Raw genomic sequence first — 24,768 nt, 5'->3', positions numbered from 1 at the left:
TAAGAACCACAGTTACAATTTCAGAAAATTCCAAGAAAGCTATAGGGTTACTAAACTAAAAAGGCCTACAACAGATGTTAAGTCTAGAAGCAAGGCAATGCAACGTTTTCAAACTTCTAAAGAAAAGTTATCTCCAACAATATATTAAGATACCCACATACTTAGTTCAGGAGAATAAAAGTATTTTTTCATATATGCAACAACTCAACCAAAATTAACTTCCAGCGTTGGGTATGAGCAGGCTTATAGATCATTGAGGAGAGACCCTTCTCCTCATAATCATGAGCTTGTAAAACCAGAAACTGAAACTACAGGACTTTGATTACTGTTCACAAGAAGGAGATCAGTGTTCTGATCTCTCGCCCTGGGTAGAGATTACTATCTAAGTAGAGGCTTTCTGGTAAAGTACAAGGATACATAGCATTATGCCCTCCCTTAAGAGTAAGTATAAAAATGTACCTGTTCATCACCTAGACAAGAAAACACCCCAAGAAGTCTGGTTACTCCTAAAACTTTGAAAATAAGAAACCCTATCTAAATGTAGGAGGCACAATGATCTCTGTACATTGGACTCCCTTTTATTCAGTGACGATGTTCCTTCTCAATGGTCCCTTTGGCTGCTGCCCACTCCCATCCCTTGAAAATAATAAACTGTATCTTCTATACTATACTCTTGAGTGTCTTGTCTGGATTCTTCTGAAAAAGATTCCAAGGCCTAGGAGTCAGGGGAGGCCAGAGAGAAATCAAGTAATAACAGAACGTTTCCTGAAGAAAATACTGGCAAATGTTTCTCTAAGAGCATAATACATACCAACAAAGAGAATATAATTCATTAAAAACCAGGAGGCAGAAATAAAATAAGTCTTTAAAAACATCCAAGATAAAGTGAAATCCCAGGATAACAACTATACATACAGTCTAAGGACAGAGGCCTATCCTTAGATTCTACTGCCATTTGTAACTTCTTTCTCAATTTGAGACCTGAAGATCCAGATAAACCTAGACCAGATTCTCATCTAGAACCATATTTTTATTAACTATGTACAGTCTCATAAAACTCTTTTTGTCGCCTCTATAATACTACAAAATGGATAGGATACAGCACCCCGTCACAGACAAGTGTGCTCCTTACATTCAAGAGTTTCTAGTATTTGGCTGTTAAATCTTGCCCAGCATCCTAATTAGGAGTACTAGTTTTACCAAGATTGACAAATGCCCTAGCCCATTCTCTTCCTTAAAAAGGGTTCTGGTAGGGGCTGGAGATGGTTCAGTGAGAGCAGATTGTTTTTCCAAAGGCCACAGGTTCAATTTCAAAAACCCATATAGTGAAAGGGTCAGAAACTACAGTTCAAAAGGATCAGATGCCCTCTTCTGGCTTCTAAAGGCACCAAACATGCATGTGGTACTTAGACATACATGTAGGCAAACTCCCATACACCTAAAGAGAGGGGAGGGGTACACTCATAAACTGTTAAGTAACCAGAAGCTAGACCATGAACCAGAAACTCTTGTTTAATTTTACATCTGCTAAGAACCTATTACTATGATTGTAAATAAAAGGTACTTTTTGTATATAGCTGTATGTGTTTGTTCTCATGTTTAAGACAAGCTTCAAACTCTGAAATCCTCTTGCCTCAGTCTCTAAATGTACTTCTAATATATGTCATGAGACTTGGCATTTTGCTCAATTTTTCCAAACTAGACAATATATTATGAGAAAAAAATTAATAGTGGTTCTAAGAAAATGAAAAAGAAAACTAAGAAAACACTGAAATTTCAGGAGATAGAGTACACCCATGGAAAAAAAGGGGAGGATAGTAATTCAAGAAAACACTGGATGCACCAGTACTGTTCCACTTCTTAACCTGTGCAACAATTAAGTGTCATTTCTAATATTCAATAAACAGTAGATATATTCTTCAGATATTCTTTTATGTCTATGCAGCTAAATATTTGAATCCAATCTGGAAAATAATTGCTTCTGGGTGTTTCTATGCAATGTTTCCAAACTAGAATGCCATATAGAAGAAAGTGTTTAAGTTGTTTTGTTTTGTTTTGTTTTTAACTTTATTTTTAAACATAGTACTGAAGTAAAGGGGTATAGTTCAATGGTATATACTTATCTAGAATGAAGAAAGCTTGGGTCTAATTCTTAGAACAATTAGGGGGAAGTAAGTCAAAACACATTAACACATAGCTTAACAATTTTTTCATTTGATATTAGTCTTTCTTTTCCAACAAAAAATTCACTAACCAACATTAAATTGAAAATTAAACTATGATATTTTTAAAAATTTCAAAATTAAAATATGGAAATTAAACTGTTAAATTTTCAGTGTTTAAAAATTCACTTTCAAAATTAGGAATTCTTGAAGAAATCATAAGACCATCCAAACTAAATGACACTCGGTTATAAGAAATATGCTGTTCTTGATGTTTAGTAGAAATATGACATCTATACAACAATGTTATAGATTACTAAATAAATATGAAACATCAAATTCAAAGTCAGAGTTGATACTCTTCAATTGCAGGTAGTTAAAAATGAAATATTTCTTACATCTCTTTTTCTATTCAATTACATACTTTCTTAGTAACTATACTCTATTAGGTATTTTATTTTATTTACCTCCATTGGCATCTTATTTTAAGATAGTAATAAATTTTGTGTTTCTTAAACCAGATAAATCAGTGAGACCCTATAAATGCGACAAGTACCTACCACCTGGGTCCGACAAGCAGTCCTCAATCTTTATCTATTAAAAAAAGTTCTTAGTTTACTGTCACTAGGTATTTCTAAGAATAGAGAATATTAAAAAAAAAAAAAAATAAGGCTTCATTTCAATATCCTTATGTTTCAAATCAGTATCAGAATGACTGTAACAAGTGCATCAAAAAACACTGATTTATTTTTTCTAGCCAAACTTACTAGCAATTATTAGAAAATAGACCTTTTGTTCTTACACTGTATTTATATACTATGTTTATAGTATAAGATACTCACAACAGAGTATTGTCATTTAATCAAAGATAGCATGCTCAGGCAAACTGACAGAAGACTTCTACAAAGTGCAAAATCTTGGTATACAACCCGTCCTAACCATTTCTGTCTAAGAACTAAAACATGCCAAACCTACTTTGCCACAATATTATAGATAAGGGGTTAGAGGGTGGAGGGAGTAAGGAGAGAAAGAAGGCAATTACTTTAAGGAAGTAGTAATAAGAGACAAATCTATCACTGGTTAAAAATTTTTAAGGAGTTATACACTTGGGAAAATTTCTACCTCAACATGAAATGTGAATCAGTTATTTTTAAGGTTTTAACTTTCTCATACCAACATTAGGAATGATTATTATAATCCCCAACTATATTGTACCTTTTTTAAATTGCCTTCCAAGGCAACCTGTTAAATAATTTCAACCTTTTTAATAATTGGCCAAAGCTATAATGGCTTCATTTTTCCCTCAATGCAATACTAGTTTCATTCTCCAGCTTCCATAGGTTGTGATTCTAAATTAAACTCCTTACTAAATGAAGGCTACACTCCCTTCCATAGCAATCTAATGTACATCAATGGGTCTCAGCTTTGCTACAATCTCCTATCCACTACTCGTTTCAGGATAAATTCCTAAAAGTAAAATGTTGAGGTTTGGTCTGTTGCTAACTACTGTAATGCTAAATAGTGGCCCTCAAGGTCTGGTTGCCTCAGTGATAAGAGAACTATGTATACCTTGCTCCATAATTTAAAACTATTGGTTGAAAAAGATGCCTATAGCCTATAACTGGACAGAAGGGAGGTAGATGGAATTTCATTGCCTGGGCTTGGGGTCTAAGGAGGACCAAGAGGGGTAAAGAAAGAAGGTGAAAGGAAAAGAAGTCACTGTGGAGTAGGTGAATCATGAAAACATGGACATGAGTGATGGCCAGCTGGAGTTAAGAGCAACCCAGATGAAATATGGCAAATAATATCTAGGGGTTATTTACAGAATATCTTAGAAAGTAGATATCTGCCCAGCTCTAGTGCTTGAAAGGCTTATTATAAATACAAAATATTTTTTTTCTCTCATCTGGGAACTGAATGATCAAAGGCAGGATAGAAACTTGCAACTAAGGTTAAATAATTACTATGACATATTAGCATCCAATGTGGGGTATCATGCATAAATGAATTATCCTTAATATAAATATAAAGGATGGATTAATAAGGCGGCTATTTGTCTTTAGCGTATCCTATTCCCCAATATCCACACAGAAGAAATAAGATTTATCCAAAACTGCAACTCAATAGTTGAGCAGTTAAATGATTTACTTTTACCTCCTATGCTAATCTGGCTAACTACCAGCCCCATCCCATGATATTGCATATTATTATTGATCTGGTTCTTCAGACCCATTTTTAATGGCTCCAATTCCCCCCATCCATCCTGCCACTGATCTGCCTTTTCTTCCTCTCTCTTTCTCTTTCCTTTGTTGGCAGATGTCCTACCCAATTCTGCCCAGCCATGGGGTGATTAGCAATTATTGTCAAGGCAGTGAATAAATGGTAAGAACTGTTTATATAAACTTGAGATAGGAGTTTCTTGGTCTATCCATTACAATGCTATGGCTGGATTGAAACAAGATATGAGGGCAGAGAAATCAGCATTTGAATAATCCATGGGTAACGTTGACACAGCATACAAAACAAAACATTATGCCTACAGCAAAATAACCAAATAAAAGGCAGAATGTGTGTGTGTGCGTTTAATCAACAGTAAAATAACCATAACATATCATTTACTGACCAAGACAATTTTAGTTCATGTAAGACATTAGAATGATAAATACAGTAAAGTCCCAACCAAACATATTCATAAAACAGGTTCTACAGTTTACCATGGCAAGTATAATGGTGGTTATATTGTTGTTGTCTGTTGTTATTGTTTCTTAAAGAAATTAAACTCATGGCTATCCTGAGTTCAAAGAATGTTTTAAAAAGAAAACAATAAATCCAAGTATATAATTGAGAATCATTCTCAAAGGCAGTAAGTCCCCTACAAATGGGTACTTGGAGCACTATACTTACAGATTTACATGTTTACTGCATGGTTCATTTTAACTTATATGTTTTATAATGTTTCCTAAAAGTATTTAACTGAGGTAAACAGTTTTCTTATCTTGTGCCAGTTACAAAGAAAGGAGTAAACCTGAGGAAAGAAATGTCTTTACAATTGGTGGTAGTGCTTTGAGTGTGAGTGGGTATGCTGCAGAGGGAAGTATTATACCTAACACTGGCTCGTCTTTTAGAGATGAAAAAAAACAATTAAAAGAATGGACAGGGGCGGGGGTAAATAACTAGTTTCTGATTATTAACGGAACTCCACAAAGATCAAAAAAGGTATTAGATGCCCTGGAACAGACTATTAGCTACCATTTGAGTACTGGGTATAGAACTCACATCCTCTGTAATAACAGTCACTCTTTACCACTGAGCCATCTCTCCAGCCCTAGCTTGTATTTAAAGAGAAAATTACTTATAGGGAAAAAGTGCCCCTTAAACGCTCAATTAATTTCAAATATGGTATACCCATTCTCTTCTTCTTCTTCCTGTTAAAAAATTATGCTGTCTACTAGACAGCCAATTAATCAAATCTATAAAATGGTAAGTGGGTATTTACAGTAAACTTTTTTCAGTAAATTAAATCTTTAGCTATCCTCTTCTCCCATCTTACTTATTATTACTTCCACCAGATAAATTGTCAGGACACTGTAACTACTATTTGCCTACATCCACAAAAATAAAAAAATAAAAAATAAATTAAAAAAAGGAAATTTCCAAATGCCCCTTGATTCTTTGTTATCTTCACAGACCAACTTTTGTTTGTTGTTTACTTATTTGTATTGTAAGACAAAAATCTCAACTCTGTAGCCCAGTCTGGTCTGGAAGATACTACACTAGCCTCACTCTTACAGCAATTCTCCTGCCTCTGCCTCTGCCTCCCAAGTGGTGCAGCTAAAAGCATGAGCAACCACACATGCGCATGTAAGTGCATGCATATATGTGCACAGGAAAGCAGGTGCCCTCAGAGGCCAAAACATACTAGATTCTCCAGGAACTGAAGCTAGTTACAGCTGGTTGTGAGCCATCTAATGTGGGTACTGGGACTCAGGCTTTCATCCACTGAAAAGCAATAAATGTTTCTAAATGCTGAGCCATCTATCTCTCCAGTCCCTAACTGAACATTTTATAAATTTAAAATGTAGCTAAATTCACAAAGAATGAAGTTTAAAAAGTTAGGGGCTGGCAAAATAGCTCAGCAGGTAAGGAAATATACTTGCTGACAGGTTTAATGGCCTAAGATTTGCTCCAGGACCCAATGGGAGATGGAAAAAAAAAAAAAAAAAAAACAACTACACGAGTTGTCCTTTGATCTCCACACCCATGTCATAACATGTGCATGCACATATGTGCAAACACACAAATAAATTAACTAATTAATTAATTAGTACATTTAAAATAAGAAATAAAAATAAAAGTTAAAAGATACACGGTTTAGTAATAACTAAGGTCACTAAATGACAGAAGGTCCTATGAGGGCATTTCAAGTCTAGGCCCCTCTTCATGTGTTGTCAAACTAACGTATCCTCTCAGTACATAAGGGTGTAGAATTAAAACAAAATAGGTTCCATAGAAATCTGTATACTTTTAGTATGACAGTCTGCTTTAAATAAGTTGCCAGCTTCAACTGATGTTAAAACAGTAAGTGTTGGGCCAGAAATAACTCAGTCGGTAAAAAGCACCTGTCCTGACAACCTGAGTTCCATCCCTGATAACCTCTAGGTGGAAGAAAAGAACTGATACTAAATGTTGTTCTCTCCATTCCATACCACATGCATGCCCCCCCCACACAAACAAGTAAATAAATACATGTAAAAAATGTTAAGCGTTGTTATTAATGCCTGTTATCCTGATGAACTGAAGCTATTTTGCTCAGTACTAGCTAGCATTACATAACAATCCGAAAACCTCTAAATGATCTACTACTTTTGTGACTTTTACATACTAGAAGACAGGAACTTGGAGATGTTTATATAAATCTGTAAATATAAATATCTGAGCTAAACTGGGAATTTCACTGGGAATGTTCAAAGTATGAACATTTCAGACTAAAACTACACTTCCATTAGGAAAACGTAAGTGTAGCCAGACCCAAAACTGGCATGATACGATAGCAATGTAAAATACTAAAAATCCATTACTATCCATTAGGTACTCTGCTCACATTTGCTGAAAACAAATACATCCAGTGCATAGAGCTATTTAGTGTTACCCTAAGTTTAAATGTTATCGCTTGTAAGAACAGTTTTCCTTTACTATGGAGTTTTCTTTTTGTACTGGAGAAGGGCAGGCAGCTTTTTAAATTCATATACGAGTAAATGGTCTAATTTGGCACCTTAGCTCCTTTAAAAAGGCAAATTTCAGAGGACTTACTCCTACATTCAGAGATATAACTTAGTTTTCTTGATGAAAAACATTTAAAAAAATAACCTAGTTTTATTTAAGGTTCAAGCTCATGTATTTCTCTCCTGTATTACTTGCCTTTCCAGTAACAATAATTATATTATATAATATATGATACATATGTATGTATTGTGGTTTTCTACTGCCCCACAAAAATGTGTGTGTGTGTGTGTGTGTGTGTGTGTGTGTGTGTGTGTGTGTGTATAAATATAATATAGGGAGATGTATATGACTCAACAAGAAAACAGATTACCTTTTGGATAATCTTCCAATAACAGGTTGAAGTGACCTAATTGACAAAAGAAATCAGACTCCACTTTCCCTTCGGCTTTTAAGATTAGAGATTCGTAGCAGCGAACAGCCTAGGAAAAAAAAAAAGAGCACAATGCTTAAGACATGGGTAACAATCCTAAAAATACATTTCCTCCATAAGATTATTCACACACATATTCATATTCTCTCTCTCTCTCTCTCTCTCTCTCTCTCTCTCTCTCTCTCTCTCTCTCTCCAGGAAATCAATATATTTTTTTTCTTCTATCTCAGTACAACATCATTCTTCAAGAGAAATAGATTCTTTAAGTATTTATCAGTGATTCCATTAATTAGGGCATAAATGTCTTTCCCATTACAAAATTGTAACAATATCTGACAAATCAAATAAAGAAGGAGCACTTTAAGCAATGATAATTCTCTCCATAAATTACAAGTCTAAACTATTACTGTAATCTCTGCTCATACAATCAAACCTATTTCCAAATCAAATATTATCCATCTTTCCTACAAGCATGAAGAACTTAATTAAATTATGTGAGAATTCATACAACCTCTGTAGTAAGAACAACTACCATTTATATTCAATGGTTCACTTTAGCCAAAATCTATACCAGATTCAAAATACTTTTGTCCTTTCCTTGTTATGAACATCAGTCAAACACACAATTAATTCTATCTTACACTTCCAAAATATTTATATACCCTTACTCTCACATTTCCTTTCTTGGAAAAGAAAAAAAGGCTATTAATTCCTTTGAACTCTAAAGAAAACAAATGAGAGCCAGACAGTGGTGGCACACGCAAAAAAAAAAAAAAAAAAAAAAAAATTATATGAGAAAAGACTGCAATGTGAAAATTTACGTAAGAGTTGTTTTAAAGAATCACTTTTTTCAATAAAAAATTTCAATAGTTTTAATTCTTACTACCGGCTATAAAAAAAATGCTTGGAGACACATATCCTATATTATCAATACTCAAGAAGCTGAGGCAAACTGCTGCAATTTAAGGGCCAGCTTCATAGTAAGACCTTGTCTCAGTGAAATAAAAGAAATGTTTAGGGCAAATAGTGTTCCCAATCTGAAATGTTTTTAATTTGGATACATTTGCATCTACACATAATGAAACATCTTGAAAATAGATTCCAGCCCCAAACAGTGAATTCATTATAACTTGTACACATAGCCTGGAGACAATTTTATAATTTTAGTATACCTGCATTTAACTTTATCTATAGAAAGATGTAGAAACTTTCCATTTGTAGTATCCTGTATATACACAAGAGTGAGTTTAAATTTTAAATTTTCATTTAGGGATGTTCACAGTATTACTGTAGAAAAAATAACAATCCTCTATATTATTTTAAGTGATACAAATATTAAATATTCTTACAAAAAGCACTGAAATATTGGTAGTTCATTAATCAGCACAAAGTATTGGTTTTGCAAAATAAGTTTGAGAGTCTGGTTGGAAAAAAAAAATGTGAATGTACTTAATATTGAACTATAAATGTGACACCAGGTTGGCCCAGAATGAGATCTTCCTGCCTCAGGCAGTCCAGTGTTGGTATTAAAGGAATGTATCATTGAGCTTAGTCAAAGATTTTTGTGGATTAATTATTATTTTATGGACCAAATTATATAATAAATTCAACCAACTAAAAACATTTGGTGTAATGCTAGCTACTATTTGAGGAATAGCTACTCAGACCTGAACTTAACTGGCTGCTAGGCATTAAAAAATGAAAGCAAGACAATATTTAGCTTCTTATGTTTTTCTTTCCTGCTATATCCCTTTCTTGTCTTTTATAAGCTATTTACCTTTCGTAGTCCTTTGTCATTCTCCAATTTCATTATCCGTGTTCTTAACTAAAGTTGGTTTCTAACAGTCATTTCAATCCTACAAATTTTATGTAAATATCTTGCTTTATCAAAATCAGAAAGAAGTACAAAATGAAAGAGAAACTGGTGGTACAACATTTTCATCCTAACACTTGGGAGGCAGAGGCAGGTGTGTCTCTGTGAGTTTGAGGCTAGCAAGTTCCAGAACAAGCAGGGCTGTTACATGGAGCAACAGCTGTCTTGAAACTGTCCCCCACCCCTTCAAAAAGGAACTTGGGTCTTTCTTAAGTCTCCAAGCTAAAAACTACAAATTTTTTATTTAACAACTATCAGGTTTTTCCCATTTGGACATTCATAAAGGAAAATTTAATGGTTATCCTCACATTCAAAATTTTCCCTCTTTAGTCACACCAATTTAAATTTCTTCATTCCTATACATTAAATATTTGTCTCATCAACACTGTTTTGTAAATTGCTTCAAATTTTAAGTATCCCAGATAGTCTCTCTTATTTTACAATTAGAACTCAATTTCATTAGACCCATGTTTACATAAAGACATGGCTGCAAAAACCTCTAAGTGTGGCCTGATAAACTTCTGCCTAATAAAAATAGGAAGAAAAGATGGGTTCTGCTTCTATCCTTGTGTTACTTCTCTGGCTGGAATCAACTACATAGCAGAGACTTCAGTAATTCTCTTGGACTATAGCTGAGAGTAGAGAAAAAGTCAAACAGGTGGTAATGATGTCCCTACAATAGAGTTTCATTAAATGTAGCCTGACAGTTTCTGAGAATTCTTTTAAAAGGTAAGTAGGGGGACAGACAAGGCATGGTGGTCCACACCTATAATCCCAGCACTTAGGAGACAGGACAAGGAATATTGCAAATTCTAGAATGGTCTAGACTACAGGGTAAAGCTGTGCCAAAACCAAACCAAAACAAACAGCAAAATCAAACAAAGAGCCACCTGAGATACTTACTACCTTGTTGATATTAACCAGGTATTCAAGATGATAGATACCACAGAGGATGGGGATGTAACTCAGGTGGTAGGATGCTTTGCCTAATGTTCCTGAATCTTTAGATTCCACTAGCAGATGATACACACACACACACACACACACACACACACACACACACACACACACAGTATGCTATAGCTCATGTTTTTGGTCTCACCACTCCAGAGGAAGCAGGAGTTTAAATTCATCTCCACTACCTAAGACTTTGGGGCCAGCCTCAAAAAAACAGAGCAAGATGACAAGAGAGTAAAGGCACCTGCTACCAAATCTGGCAACCTAAGATCAACATGGTGGAAATTAAGAACTGATGGTTACCCCAAGTTCTCTGAGCACACAGGGCTGAGGCACAAGCGTGTCTTGCCCACACCCCACACAGGTAATAAACAAGCAAGCCAAGTGAAGGAAGGCTAGAAAAAGAGATCCTCTCTGCAGAAAGAAAAACAGGAAGAAGATCTCAATAAAGTAACCATTAGCTTTGAGAAACCATGTCTTCACCACAGTAGACACCCTACCTTTTAATATCAATAAACTTTTCTTTTAAGTACTCAACACTGAATACTTTGTTTTAGCAACAACAACAACAACAACAACAACAAAAAAGATTAATACCCGAAGGTAGACAAAGATCCTCAAAGAAAGCTTTTTTTCTTGTGTTCTTTCAGTTAGCTGAATTTAATTTGAAATTCTAAAATATATATACAGAGAAATCCTGTTTAAGCTGCAGAGACGGTTCAGTGCTTAAGAGTGATTTCTGTCCTTCAAGTCCTAGGTTTGGTTCACAGGACCCACATGGTGGCTCACAATCATCTGTAACATCTATTCCAATCTACTGCCCTCTTCTGACATTTGCAAGCACTAGGCACAAAGTAGGTGCAAAACAGAGGGGGGGGTGTGAAATAAAGATAAGTGAATTAATACATAAGTGGGTTAGAGGGAAGTTAAACTCAGAACAATGGACACAAAAGTGCCAAAGCAACTTTTAATATTAAAGTTAGGCTTAGAGGTTCACACTTAAAATCCCAACACTCAGGATGGCAAGACAGAGTAATATAAAGAGAATGGGGAGGTTCAAAGTTAGCTTGGACTACATAAATGAGTTCAAGGTTATCCTGAAGTACAAAGCAATACTGCTTGTATAGGCAAAAGGGCCTAAATACACCTAGAATGACAAGAAAAACAAAAACAAAAACAAAGGAAACCTTTTACATGTGGGCATTAAGCAGAGACAACTATAATTTCAATAGGGGACACATAACAAAACAGTGCAGGTTTGGGAAGCTTGCTTATTCCAGCTCTAATTTTAGTATTATTATTTTATGTGTATGGATGTTTTGACTGCATGTGCCTGCATGCCTGCTGTCCCTGGGACTGAAGTTTCAGCCAATTATGAGCTACCATTTGAGTGCTGTAAAGTAAACCTGGGTCTTCTAGAAGAGCAGCAAGTGCTTTTTTTTTTTTTTTTTTAAGGTTTTTTCAAGACAGGGTTTCTCTGTATAGCCCTGGTTGTCCTGGAACTCACTTTGTAGACCAAGCTGGCCTCAAACTCAGAAATCCACCTGTCTCTGCCTCCCAAGTGCTGGGATTAAAGGCGTGCACCACCACCACCGGCCTGCAGCAAGTGCTCTTAATCACTGAGTCCTTTCTAATTTTCTGTCTTGATTTTTTAAAAATGGTGCCCAGATATAATTTAGATACTAGCTCACTAGAATACCAACCTACAGCCAATAGAGACCCCCTCCATCACTGCTTTAACCTAAAACTTAAATGATGGCTAAATTTATATTCTCTCCCTATCTAGAAGTCATCTGGAAGTGACCTAATACTTATTCTAGCCACTCCTGGCAGCTACCAAAAAGCATAAAAGCAGATCATAGGTTCATTACTCTAGAGATCAGCCTTGGCAGCCAAAGGCAAAACAAGGAGCCAAAATAAACAGATGCTAATGTCAGTCCTGTCAGTAGATTTTTTTCTTTTTTCTTTTTTTTTTTTTTTTTTGGTTTTTTCAAGACAGGCTTTCTCTGTGTAGCCCTGGCTGTCCTGGAACTCACTCTGTAGACCAGGCTGGCCTCGAACTCAGAAATCCACCTGCCTCTGCCTCTGCCTCCCGAGTGCTGGGATTAAAGGCATGTGCCACCACGCCCAGCTTCCATCAGTAGATTCTTAACTTAGAAATTTAAAAATTATCCTCATTTCTGGCTTCTCATAGCACTTGCAATGGTAATAACTCTTGTCTTTATTTCTCCCTCACATCTCTTTCCAAGAACCAATCAAGAGCTTTCTTTCCTCTGTACACCTGGTCATCATACAACTGGAAATATTATTGAATTTCAGCTGGGCAGGCAACAGTCTTCCCCAACCTATTACACTTAAGGAGGCAGGCTCCCCTTAAGCCTTCCTAAGGGCAATAGATGCTCTGGTGGTTTGAACAGGAATGGCCCCTATAGACGCATGCACTTAAATGCTTGGCCCATAGGATGTGACACTATTAGGAGGTGTAGCCTTGTTGATGAAAGAAGTATGTCACTGTGGGGGCAGGCCTTGAGGTTTCCTATGGTCAAGCTACATGCAGTGTGAAATAGTCTCTTTCAGCTGCCTTTGGATCAGCTCCTTCTCCATCACCATGTCTGCCTGCACGCTGCCATGCTTTCCACAACTATGATGATGAACTAAATCTCTGACACTGTGAGCCAGCTCCAATTAAATGTTTTCCTTTATAAGAATTGTGGTCATGGTTTCTCTTCACAGCAATAAAACATTAACTAACACAGAAGCAATTATTAATTAATTGTTTTAGGGCCCTCCTCTAAAGGCTCTCTGAGAGGTGGTGTACACTCTTAATCCCAACAGAGGCAGGCAGATCTCTGAGTTCAAGGCCAGTCTGGTCTACAGATGGGAGTTCTAGGACAGGTATGGATACACAGAATAAATTTTAAGATATAAAATGTTTTGTAAAAGCTGCATCCCTTCAGAGTATCTCTTGAATTAAAATGAACCATTTTCAGAAAATAACTGAAGATTTATTGAATGAATAACATGCCAGAGTTCCTATTAAATGCGTAAACAGAGTTCCTATGGTGTGCTGGCTAGTTTTATGCCAACTTGACCCAAGCTAAAAATCAAAAGGCAACCTCAATTGAGAAAATCCTGTCCCCATCCCACAATGGCCTATGGGACATTTTCTTTACTGATAACTGATGTGTCCTGGTCACTGTGCAAGTAGGTGGTCTTAGATGATAAGAAATCAGGCTGAACAGGCCATGAGTAGCAATCCAGTAAGCAGCAGTTCTGCATAGCCTCTGAACCAGTTCTTGCCTCCACATTCCTGCTGCTCTGATTTCCCTGGATGATGTTTTATAAGCTACTTAAAACTCTTTCCTCCCCACATTGTTTTAGGTCAGTGTTTTAGCCAGCAATAGAAACCCCAAGACATAGCGTAAAGCCTTGAGTTTATGTAGAAAATTCTACTACCTAATTCACTTGTAAGTACTTCTAATCTGCTTCGATCTTAGAAATGAAATTTCAAACTTATGAAATCAGAAATCTGAACACAGAGCTGGCAAGATGTCTCTGCAGGTAGCAGTGTAGATACTGCCACCAAGTCTGGCAGCCTAAGTTTAATCCCCTGGATACACATACTTAAAGGGGAAAACTGACTCTTATAGGTTGTCCCCTGACCTTCAGAGGGTGGTTGTGCATGACTCATATGCACATGTGTGTAAGCACACACAAATTTTAACATGAAAAGGGAGGGAGAGGGAATCCAAACAGAAATTAATACTGCTACAAGACTAAATCATAACAGTATGGAAGAACAAAATGATATATGAAGCTTTATAAAAACTACATTTTTTCTACTCTTCAGAAACTATTGTTAGAAAATGAAGAGAAGTATCACAAACTGAAGAAAAATCTTTGCAAAACATGTATCTGATACAGTTTTATCACAATCTGATATAGTTTTATACACAAACTATGGAAAGAGCTCTCAAAACAAAATAATGTGAAAACCCAATTTGGACGGAGGCAGATCTCTGTGAGTTTGATGCCTGCCAGGTCTATATAGACAGGGCTACAAATTGAGAGCTCATTTTAGAAAGAAAACAAACAGTATTTTTGCAAGTAAAATAGAGCAAATATGTGAACTCGTACCAACCAAAGAAAAGATAAAACACTTGTTATCATTAGAGAAATGTGAACTGAAAAATGTGAGCAGCATAAAGATGGCATATATATGTGTGTGTGTTTGTGTGTGTGTGTGTGTGTGTGTGTGTTTAAAATTAAGAGTATCTATTCCAAACATACAGAAGAATATGGAAGTACTGGAGCACTCATATACTGCTGGTAGAAATGCACCCACTTTGAAAGGCTTTTTCCTCCTGTTTATTATATATAATCTATTAATTCTACTCATTAGTATTTGTCCAAAGAAAAGAAAAGCAACTATATGTCCATATAAAGACTATCAAGGTATCTTCATAGAATCTTTAAACATAAAAACAACCCTCAAGCTAAAAGACAAATGTGTATGCAAACTGTGATATATTCATATGCTCAAGAACTCAGAAATAAAGGTGAGTATACATTGATACACAGGACAATGAGTCAATCTCAAAGGTTATGATGAGAAAGAAACATGACAAATGAACATATACTACATGATTCCACTAAATTAGAACTTTAGAAAACGCAAACTTATCTAAACTGATGCAAAGCCAATTTAGTGGCTACTTAAGTAAAGGAATGCACACACACTTAGAAGCTTCCAATGGTGAAGTAGAGGAATGCAGTCAAAATGTAGCTTACTTGGCTGAAAAGGGAGCTAGAAATGTGGATAGGCCAAGTGCTGAGTATAAAAAGCAGATAGTAGGATAAGACTGATAACAAACAAGAGTATCAGGGTACCTGTATACATTTTACCTTAAGCTACTAAATGTGTTAACAATGGGTATGCGCTGGGTTGGGGGAGGGAACTGCCTTAGGAACGTCTGAAAAAAAATGCATGTGACTTAAACAGTGACAACCGGTAGTTGCTACAAGTAGGTAAGGGGGAAGGGGGGTGGGGGCTGTTAAGTAGCATCCCAAAGAAATTTTCAAAAGAATATTGCCCTATGTATTGCAGTAAGACTAAGGGCTGCATTGTTTTGTCTGACATTGTACAAAACAAAAACATATCCAGAAGCTACAAAGGGAAAATTCACACTATCCTAAGTGACTAGGCATGCAAGAAACTACAACCACAGTCAACAGAAAAATCAAAATTATATAAATTATCAATGAAATATAAGGTTGAAAAACTAGAGTAAAACATAAACATCTTAAGGAAAGACCATATGTTTCGTTTTGGTTTTTTGAGACATAACTGAAAATTATAAGACAAAAAATACATTGGGTAATAATAAGGGTAGATTAAACATTACTAAAGAACCAAGTCAGTAAACTTGAAAACACAGTTCCAGTCTCCACCTGGTAGAAGGAAAGAACCGACACAAGTTGTCCTCCGACTCCTCCCTAACACAAACATGCACACACACAAAGTCAATTTAAAAAAAAAAGGTTCTTAGTGTTAATTCCATAGATGTGAAGAGAATAGACCTACTCAAATCATGGCCAAACTAAAGTAAGCCTTTTCTTTTTCTTCTCCCTCTCCCCTTCTCCTACCTTTCTCCTCTTCCTCCTCCTTATCCTCCTCCCCTCTTTCTTCTCCTTCCCCTTCTCTTCTTCCTCCACCCTCTCCTCCTCTTCCTCCACCTTTTCCTCCTCTTTCTCCTCTTCCTCTACCCTCTCCTCCTTCTGCTTGATATGGGAAAGATAAGGATTTTTATAGTTCAATAGTAGGGGTATTTCGGCTGGAGAGATGGCTCAGCGGTTAAGAGCACTACTGCTCTTCCAGAGGTCCTGAGTTCAGTTCCCAGCAACCACATGGTGGCTCACAACCATCTGTAATGGGATCTGATACCATCTTCTGGTGTGTCTGAAGACAGTGACAGTGTACTCACATGTATAAATAAAATAGATTAAAAAAAAAAAAAAAAACCTATTTCATTAATCCAGTAACTGGTACATTTAAAAAAAAAAGCAACCAAAAACCCATAGCACAAATAAAAAGCAAGTAAAATTGATAAGCTCAAATCTATTATCAATAACTGCCCTTTAGGGAGGGAAAAAAGAGGAGCTCAGGCTGACCTCAAACTGACTATGTAGCCAAAGACTGTGCTGGTAAATCTCTCAATTGTCAGTTTGATACCTTTTATTACCTATGATAGGCCTCTGGGCATGCCTATCCACACTCTTGATTAAGAGTAAAGTTTGCTTTGTCCAGACTCTACAGTTGGAATGGTGGTTGGTTATCTTTGGGATGCTGATCTTATTTCTAACACTGTTCACACCATTTGGAAAATTAAAACATCATGTAAATTTATCCTGAGTTGGCCATGTCTTATCTTAGCTGCCTAGTTCACAGTGAACTCTACATATACAGCTTTGTTTTTTTTTTTTATTTGGGGGGAGGGGTTTCTAGGGACAACAAAATTTAAACTGATTAGCATTATTTTTCTCCCACAATTAAAATGCTTTTTTTGGTGAAAACAGACATTTCTTATCATTCAAAGCAATGAGAATACAAATTAAAGACAAATAATTCTGTACAACAGCAGAGTGATGGATGCAAGCAATAAATTAGGTTAGGTCTCAGAACTAAAGTGTCAATGCCTAGTGTAGAAAAAAAAAAGCGTATCGTTTTAAGATACAGTCTATTATTTTTCAAAACTACATTTTCTGTCCTTTCCTTATTTAAGTATAAATAGGAACAAAATCTATGGGTAGCAATGTAAGACAAGTAATGGTAAGCAAACACTTTTAAATATACAAATCTTATCACTACCACTCAAAAGAATTCTCACTCTAAGTCAACCATTAATGGTAAAAAAGTGAGTCAGCCTCAGGGACTAAGAAAAGATCACAGGTGTAAAAACTGACTGGAATAGATGTCAATACTGTGGGAAATCTTGGCAGCTATACATGTTTTGATAATATAAAGCATAGTAGAGCAAACAGACATCATTAACTAGATTTACTGCTAAGAAAAAATTAATGCAGAGGCCAGCCAGTAGGTAAAGGCAGTTGTCATCAAGCCTGAAGCCTGAGTTCAATCCCTGGAACCCACATAATAGATTCTGGTCTTTCACATGTCCTATGGCACATTCATGGGCACGTGCACAAATAAATGAAATTTATAATTTTTAATTAACACAAGATAATGTAAGGTGTTGGGTGACTTTGTTGGGTCTATAGCATGTCCTTACTTTAACATACTCTCACAAAAATACCCAGGGTTTGTTAAGCTTTGCTTATACCACTGACCATCCAATCACAAGAGAAAACATACTGGATACAAATAACAGAAATGTTATTATAGAGAAAACATTAAACTCTACTTATTTTCTACAAGTAAATCATTTAACCAGCTTTGACACTCTAAGCAGCTAAGTCTGATGATAGGGCCAGGGAAGATATGAAAGGGGAAAGAAAGTATACATAGAACCCACAATCATCATTAGAAATAACTACCTACTCTTTTCCAACTATTCCTCCAGGTAACAATTCTCTTGATACCCACTCCTTCCTTATATAATGGTCTTCCCCGAGTCTTTCTAACAAAATCCTACCTGAGACACACACAATTGCCCAGACCGGATATCATTCTAACCTTTACTGTAATTTAGCAAGTCCCTTATCATAACCAGTATTACAATACTTGCTAAATGCTAAACATAGAGCATTTTATAGGCATTCAAATCCATGGGTGACTACTATCCTGTTTTTCAAATGAGGAAACAATGGCATTAAAAGGTGTTAGGAAGACTTATTTAAAAGACAAAGAGAAGGCTGGCAGAGGAATTTAGAACATTAACAGAGGATAGCTTCACTTTCTAGGACAGCACACTACAATTTGTAACTCCAGTTCCAAGGCTCTCTTCAGACTTCAGAAGCACCAGACATACACATGATACACATATAGATCCATGCAGGCAAACATTCATATACACAAAATAAAAATAAATCTTTTTAAAAATGAGGATAAGGGCTAGTGGAGGTCCAACAATGAGGGCAGATAAAATTTTAAGGTTTTAGTAAAGGATATGGCTTTTTGTTAAGATTATTTTATTTTTTATCATGTGTGTGTGTATGCTGGGGGACAGGGCATGGGTTACTTGCAGAGGCCAAAGGCATCAGATTCCTGGAGCTAGAGTTACAGGGGGTTGTAAACCCCCTGTGGTAGGAACTGGAAACATGTTAAAATATGTTAAAAGAAGAGGTACTGATGAATATTCCAAAGTTTCTGGGATGACAGGTTTGTGGTGTGTGACATTTACAAAAAAAAATTAAAAGATATGTCCTCAAAACACATGTCAGGTAGACAGTCAAGTATATATATATACAAGTTGGAACCAGGATTAAGACCTATTCCAGAGCCTCCATGTAGAGAAAATGTATTTGAATCAGGGAAAAGTAAACAACCCAGCACTCGGGTGGCAGAGGCAGACAGATTTCTGAGTTTAAGGCCAGCCTGGTCTACAGTGTAAGTTCCAGGACAGCCAGGGCTACACAGAGAAACCCTGTCTCAAAAAACCAACCAACCAACCAAACAAACAAACAAAAAAAGAAAGAGAGAGGAAGGAAGGAAGGAAGGAAGGAAGGAAGAGAGAGGAAGGAAGGAAGGAAGGAAGGAAGGAAGGAAGGAAGGAAGGAAGGAAGGAAGGAAGGAAGGAAGGAAGGAAGGAAGAAAAGTAAACAAAAACCCTAAAATTAAGTCTTTTCAAGAGCTTTCAAACCTACCTCCACCTCTCTTCTATCTCGTAGCTGAACAAGGTCTTAGTTTAAATTTAATTGTCTTTCCATATAATATCTATTTTGTACTGAGTACCTTCCATGACATGAAAATACTATTTTCCCTCTGTAACACAAAACCCTAAAGCCTGGAGGAAATCTACTACCACTCATTTTACAAATGAAAAAATAGCCCCCAAAAGATGCTTGCCTAAGGATCACAGATCTGGTAGATGACAAAGCATATTTCTACCTGAAAATCCACAGATGACTATTTATCAATTAATACTTAATACCTAGTGCTCCACCACATCAATAATATTCCCATAAAAACCCACTACTTATGTCATGTCTCCTGATTCAAGAGTTCATTCAATTTCTATCTTGTACACAGTTTAAACTATCCATAATAAATGTTTGAGAGGTCAAATATTGTAGCACCATGAAAGATCATGACACTAAATATCTTTATTATTGTATTTAAAGTATTATATTCTCAGACTGTTTTCTTCTGAGGACACACTATAGAGAAAAAAAGCCAGAAGTAATTGGTTGTCTCCAAAACTGATACAAACCCTCCCAACAATACAACAAATGGTTCACAAATCACTGAAGCAAAAATTTTTCTAGTTTATATCATATTTGAAAACCAAAAATCTAAAACACTTATTTTAACCACTATATACTGAAAACATAATTTCCCTAAATATACAAACTATCTGAACAAAACTCAAGCAAACTAAGACCCAAGTTCTTAGAGAAAATTATTTCTGTCATGTACTACATAATATTCTAACACATAAAATTCTATACCACCACAATATCAAAACACAAATCCACATAAATTCAGCTACTTATCTGGTTTCTACTAATTTTTCAAGCAATTTATCCTCAATTTTCCTATGGCAAAGAAAGGTGGGAGGAGAAGCACAGTGTTCTCTGACATTTAAAAATAATAATAATCAAAGAAATCATGTTTCTAAAAACCAAAAAAAAAAAGTAAAAAAAATTAATTAAAAAAAAGACATTACACACAATGATGTTGCTAATTGTGCAGACTTGCCTGAAAATAATAGGATACACATGAAACAAGACTGGCCATGAAACTCAAAGGGGGGAAGGAGAACATAAGAAAAGTTGAATAGAGGAGAGGCAGGGGGAAATGGTGTCATTACAATACTCATGTATAAAATCCTAAAAACAAACAAATAAATAAAACATGCTAATGAGGAAAATGGAAAACTAATAAGTTCTATCACAAAGCTACCTAAACTGCAAAATACCACATCTCCTTATGTCTACACTTCATTCACTACCATTTCCCCGCCAAAAGACCACCACCAAGTTCAGAAATAGTCCAACTATTTGGACTACTAAGAAATAATAAAATGCAAGAAAGAAAAGACCCTGGAAAAATGGCTCAGTGATTAAAAGAGCTATCATATGGCTCTTACAGAGAAACCTGTCCAGTTTCCAATGCCCACATCAGGCAATTCACAACTACCTAAACTCCAGCTCCAGGAGATCTGACACCCTCTTGTGTCTTTTAGGGGCACTGGACTCATGTGCACAAACCTATACACAGACACATATGCACATAATTAAAAATAAAAATATGGTACTAAAGATGGCTCACTCTGTCATGAAGAATACTTGTTGCTCTTACAGAGAACCCATGTTCAGTTCCTAGCACCCACATGGCAGCTCACAACCAATGTCTTCTGATCTCCGCAGACACATCTGTGTACACATACATATTCATACACATAAAATAAAAATTTAAACCTAAAAAACAGTTTTTTTCATAGTGAGAAGAGCTTAATAGTTGGCTCAGTGATCAAGAGTATGTGTTACTCTTCCAAAGGACGTAAGTTCAATTCCCATCACCCACATGGCAGCTCACAACCATCTGTAACTCCAGTCCCAGGAGATTCAATGTCCTATTCTGACCTCTAATAAGACCAGGAACATACATGGTACACAAATGCAGGCAAAGTACTCATGCATAAAGTAAATAAATCTAAGAAAATTTTGTACATGACAGAAAGGAACTCTATAAAGTACAAAGTTGTGTTCTGCATTCCAAAATAGCATACTTAAACTACTCTGTGAGAAACCTTCTAAAACTGTCAAGGTTTAAGCTGGCAGGCAAACTCATTTAAGAACCCATAGAAAAGTGTGTATTTCTACAAAGATCACAAGGTATAAATCACCCTATAAAGATATGAAAAAGCTAAATTTGATTTTTAGATTATTTTCCTAAACAAAATTAAAAAGCAACTTGTTGCTATCTAACTGAAGAAATAATATCTCCAAGAAAGAATTCCTATCCTTTTTAAACTGACCTTTATCACAAATATTCAGAGTACATGACACTTTGCTTCTGCCACTGATATTCCAAGGCCAGTTATCCTTATGCTAATCCTATCCCACTTAAGGAGCTTTCAAGTTTAACAAAATGATACCTACATTACCTTCCTACACTTCTTCCTATTTCCTACACTGACCAGTTGAGCTTGATGTAAATTCAAATATTACTGTCATAACTTACAAACCAATACAAAAAGCTTATGAAATTATATACCAAGTTTCAGTATGAATAAATGACTGTCAATTATGCATTCATTAAATAAATGACATTAATTGAATAGTCTGCAAATAATTACAGGTATGCTGTAAACAGCCCAACCATCACTTCAACTCTTGGACAATGTAGTGGGTAGCTTTTTACCATAAATTAGCTCTCTGGATACCACATTTTAAAGATATTAATAATGCACAGTATTATCAATCATTAACATCAATTTCAAAGAACTCAAAAGTATCACCAATGAGTTTCAAAGCAAAAACGAGCAGAAACCCTTTCAAATATGTACAATATTGGTAATATATAAACAAAACTAAATGTTTCATGATCTAAGTGAGAAATTGATTAACCCTACATCCTGCCCACCAATACATCTTGTATGTGACCCCATCATTCTAGTCAAGTCACAGAAATTTACCTCTGAACCAGTTTTTAACAACCATGTAAAGAAGAGAGTTAATGTTGCCTTTTGTAAGAGAATCTTCAGAAAACCTATTCCATGTAAAGAAAAACAGAAACTTAAAATTACACAGCATGATGGCTCACTCTGAAGCTGAAGCAGAAAGATCAACTAGCAGCCACCTGGGACTAGAGTAAGACCCTGTTCACAACAAACAAAAAAAGTAGCTACATATGTATTGCTGCAGCTTTATTCTGTAACAGACATATGAATATGATCTGTAATCTCTTACTATACTTTTGTTACAGGGAACATCAAATTTTTTAGCAAACAACGTAGTAACTGCATAAAACTTTTTCCAAGCAATTGTGACTAAATCTAATTTTCAAGCACAGGCATATTTAGTGTGTGTGTGTGAGTGTGTATGTGTGTGAGAAGGAGTTAGCTGTTAAAGGGATCAAAACTCAAGTCCTCAGGCTTGCCAACAAAAGCCTTTTCTTGATGAGTCATCTTGGCAGTCCTATTTCTATAGCTACTTTTTCCAACCAAAACACTAAAGTTCTTTAGCACTGAAAATGGAGATCTTCTTTAAGTCCTTACAAACAGTACACATTCATTTTCATACACCACCAATAATCCAAATATTTTAACACAAACAAGCCACCTCTAAAAATGACCTAATGATGTCCTTATATATGCAAAACCAAGCTTAGGAAAAGAAGTGCTTGGGTGGATCTTATGCTACTTTCATTATGCCCCCCCCAAATAAAAATGCCAAGTATTTCCATAATATTACTTTAAAAACTACATTCTTAATTTTTCAAATAATGAAAATTTTATAATTCCTAAGTAATTTATACAATCTTTCTATTAAAAGAACTATCAAAAAAAAAAAAAAAAAAGAAAGAAAGAAAGAAATCCAGCCAGAATACTTAACAGTAAGAATGTTTAAAATAAACAGCTATAGGGTCTGGGATGTGACTCAGTCAGTAATCACTTACTGCTAAACCTGACCAGCTGGCTTCAATCCCTGTGACATAGGGGAAGGCAAGAACAAGGAGCCCTCTTACTTTCCACTGATGCTTGCTAGTATGCCTGCTCCTGCATGCTAGCTCCTCTTGCTTGTTCATTTATTTCCCCCTCTTTGTCTCTTTCCCACCCACACCCCCACCTCTCTCACACACACAAAATGTGACAACAACAACAACAAAACCTATGTATTTCATTTTAAAGATCTATCTTTAATTGTGCATTTTTCTGTGTGAGTGCTTATGTGCAGATAGATATGTGCACATAGGCCAGAAAAAGATCACAGTCACTGAAGCTAGAGTGCAAATAAAGCTGTTGTATGCCTCCCAGTGTTGGTGCTGGGAACCAAACCCTGATCCTCTACAAGACCAGTACTGCCTCATAACTGCTAAGCCATCTCTCCAGCTCCACAGCTATGAATTTCAACAATAAATTACCTTCCCCTTACACAGAGACAAGATACCCCAAATTGACAGAGCAAGTTTCCTCTACCATATTATTACTCTAATGATACTACATAGTACTATCTTATTTATACTCTTTTACTTTGCTTCTCTCTATATACTCCTAACTCAAATCCTTATCTAATTGAAACCTGTATACCCCCAGAAGTTTTCGAATTTGTACTAAGTAATCATCATAGTTAATTTCTTCTAAAAAAGGTTTCACTCAATTATTTCTCAGTAATTCCAATGTAATTAGGGAAATAAAAATAATGACTATTAGTCCTGGATAGATGGCTCAGTGGTTAAGAGAACTAACTGGCTGCTCTTCTAGAGAATTCAGGTTCAATTCTAAGCACCCATGAAGGACAATTCACAACTGGCTGTAACTCCAGTTCTAAGGGATCAGATCAGAAGCTCTTCTGGCCTCCTCAGTCAACACCCAAGTGGTACATAGATATACATGCAGGCAAAACACCCATAGACATAAAATAAGTAATAATAAGACGAATACTATGGGTTGTCATTAAAGAGAAAACTGTTAAAGACCATGCTATATTACAAGAATTCTAAAGCAAGCTCTAGTTCCTTTACAGCCTTATTTAAGGTATTACTACAAAAATACTGTATTACTATTTTCTTGAGATTCAAAACACTACACTATATATCGCATGACAATTCTACAAACAACCCTTTCAATAACTATTACATAATGGAGCCTTACAAAAGTATGCAGAGTCCGGGAAAAAAAAAAAATCATCTGAAATACAGCAGCCTTGCACATGTTAAAGGACAAATAAAAAATACCTATGGAATGGTTTTAGTTTTCCAAAATGTTATACTTGTTTAT

General features: G+C 35.7%; 1 protein-coding gene across 15 annotated transcripts in view; it reads right to left on the bottom strand.

The window, feature by feature from the left end:
* Kdm6a (lysine demethylase 6A) overlaps positions 1–24,768 on the bottom strand; it is a 101,182-nt gene that overhangs the window by 72,670 nt on the left and 3,744 nt on the right. For all 15 annotated transcript variants that reach the window (XM_021187498.1, XM_021187501.2, XM_021187495.2 and 12 more), the window contains exon 3: positions 7,756–7,864. In XM_021187498.1, the coding sequence (XP_021043157.1) occupies positions 7,756–7,864 (109 nt within the window). The remainder of the gene's footprint in view (positions 1–7,755; positions 7,865–24,768) is intronic.

The sequence above is a fragment of the Mus pahari genome, chromosome X (assembly GCF_900095145.1).
Source record: "Mus pahari chromosome X, PAHARI_EIJ_v1.1, whole genome shotgun sequence".
In the NCBI taxonomy this organism is placed as follows: Eukaryota; Metazoa; Chordata; class Mammalia; order Rodentia; family Muridae; genus Mus; species Mus pahari.
Note: the sequence above shows the minus strand (reverse complement) of the source record. Positions and strands in the feature narration are given on the sequence as shown.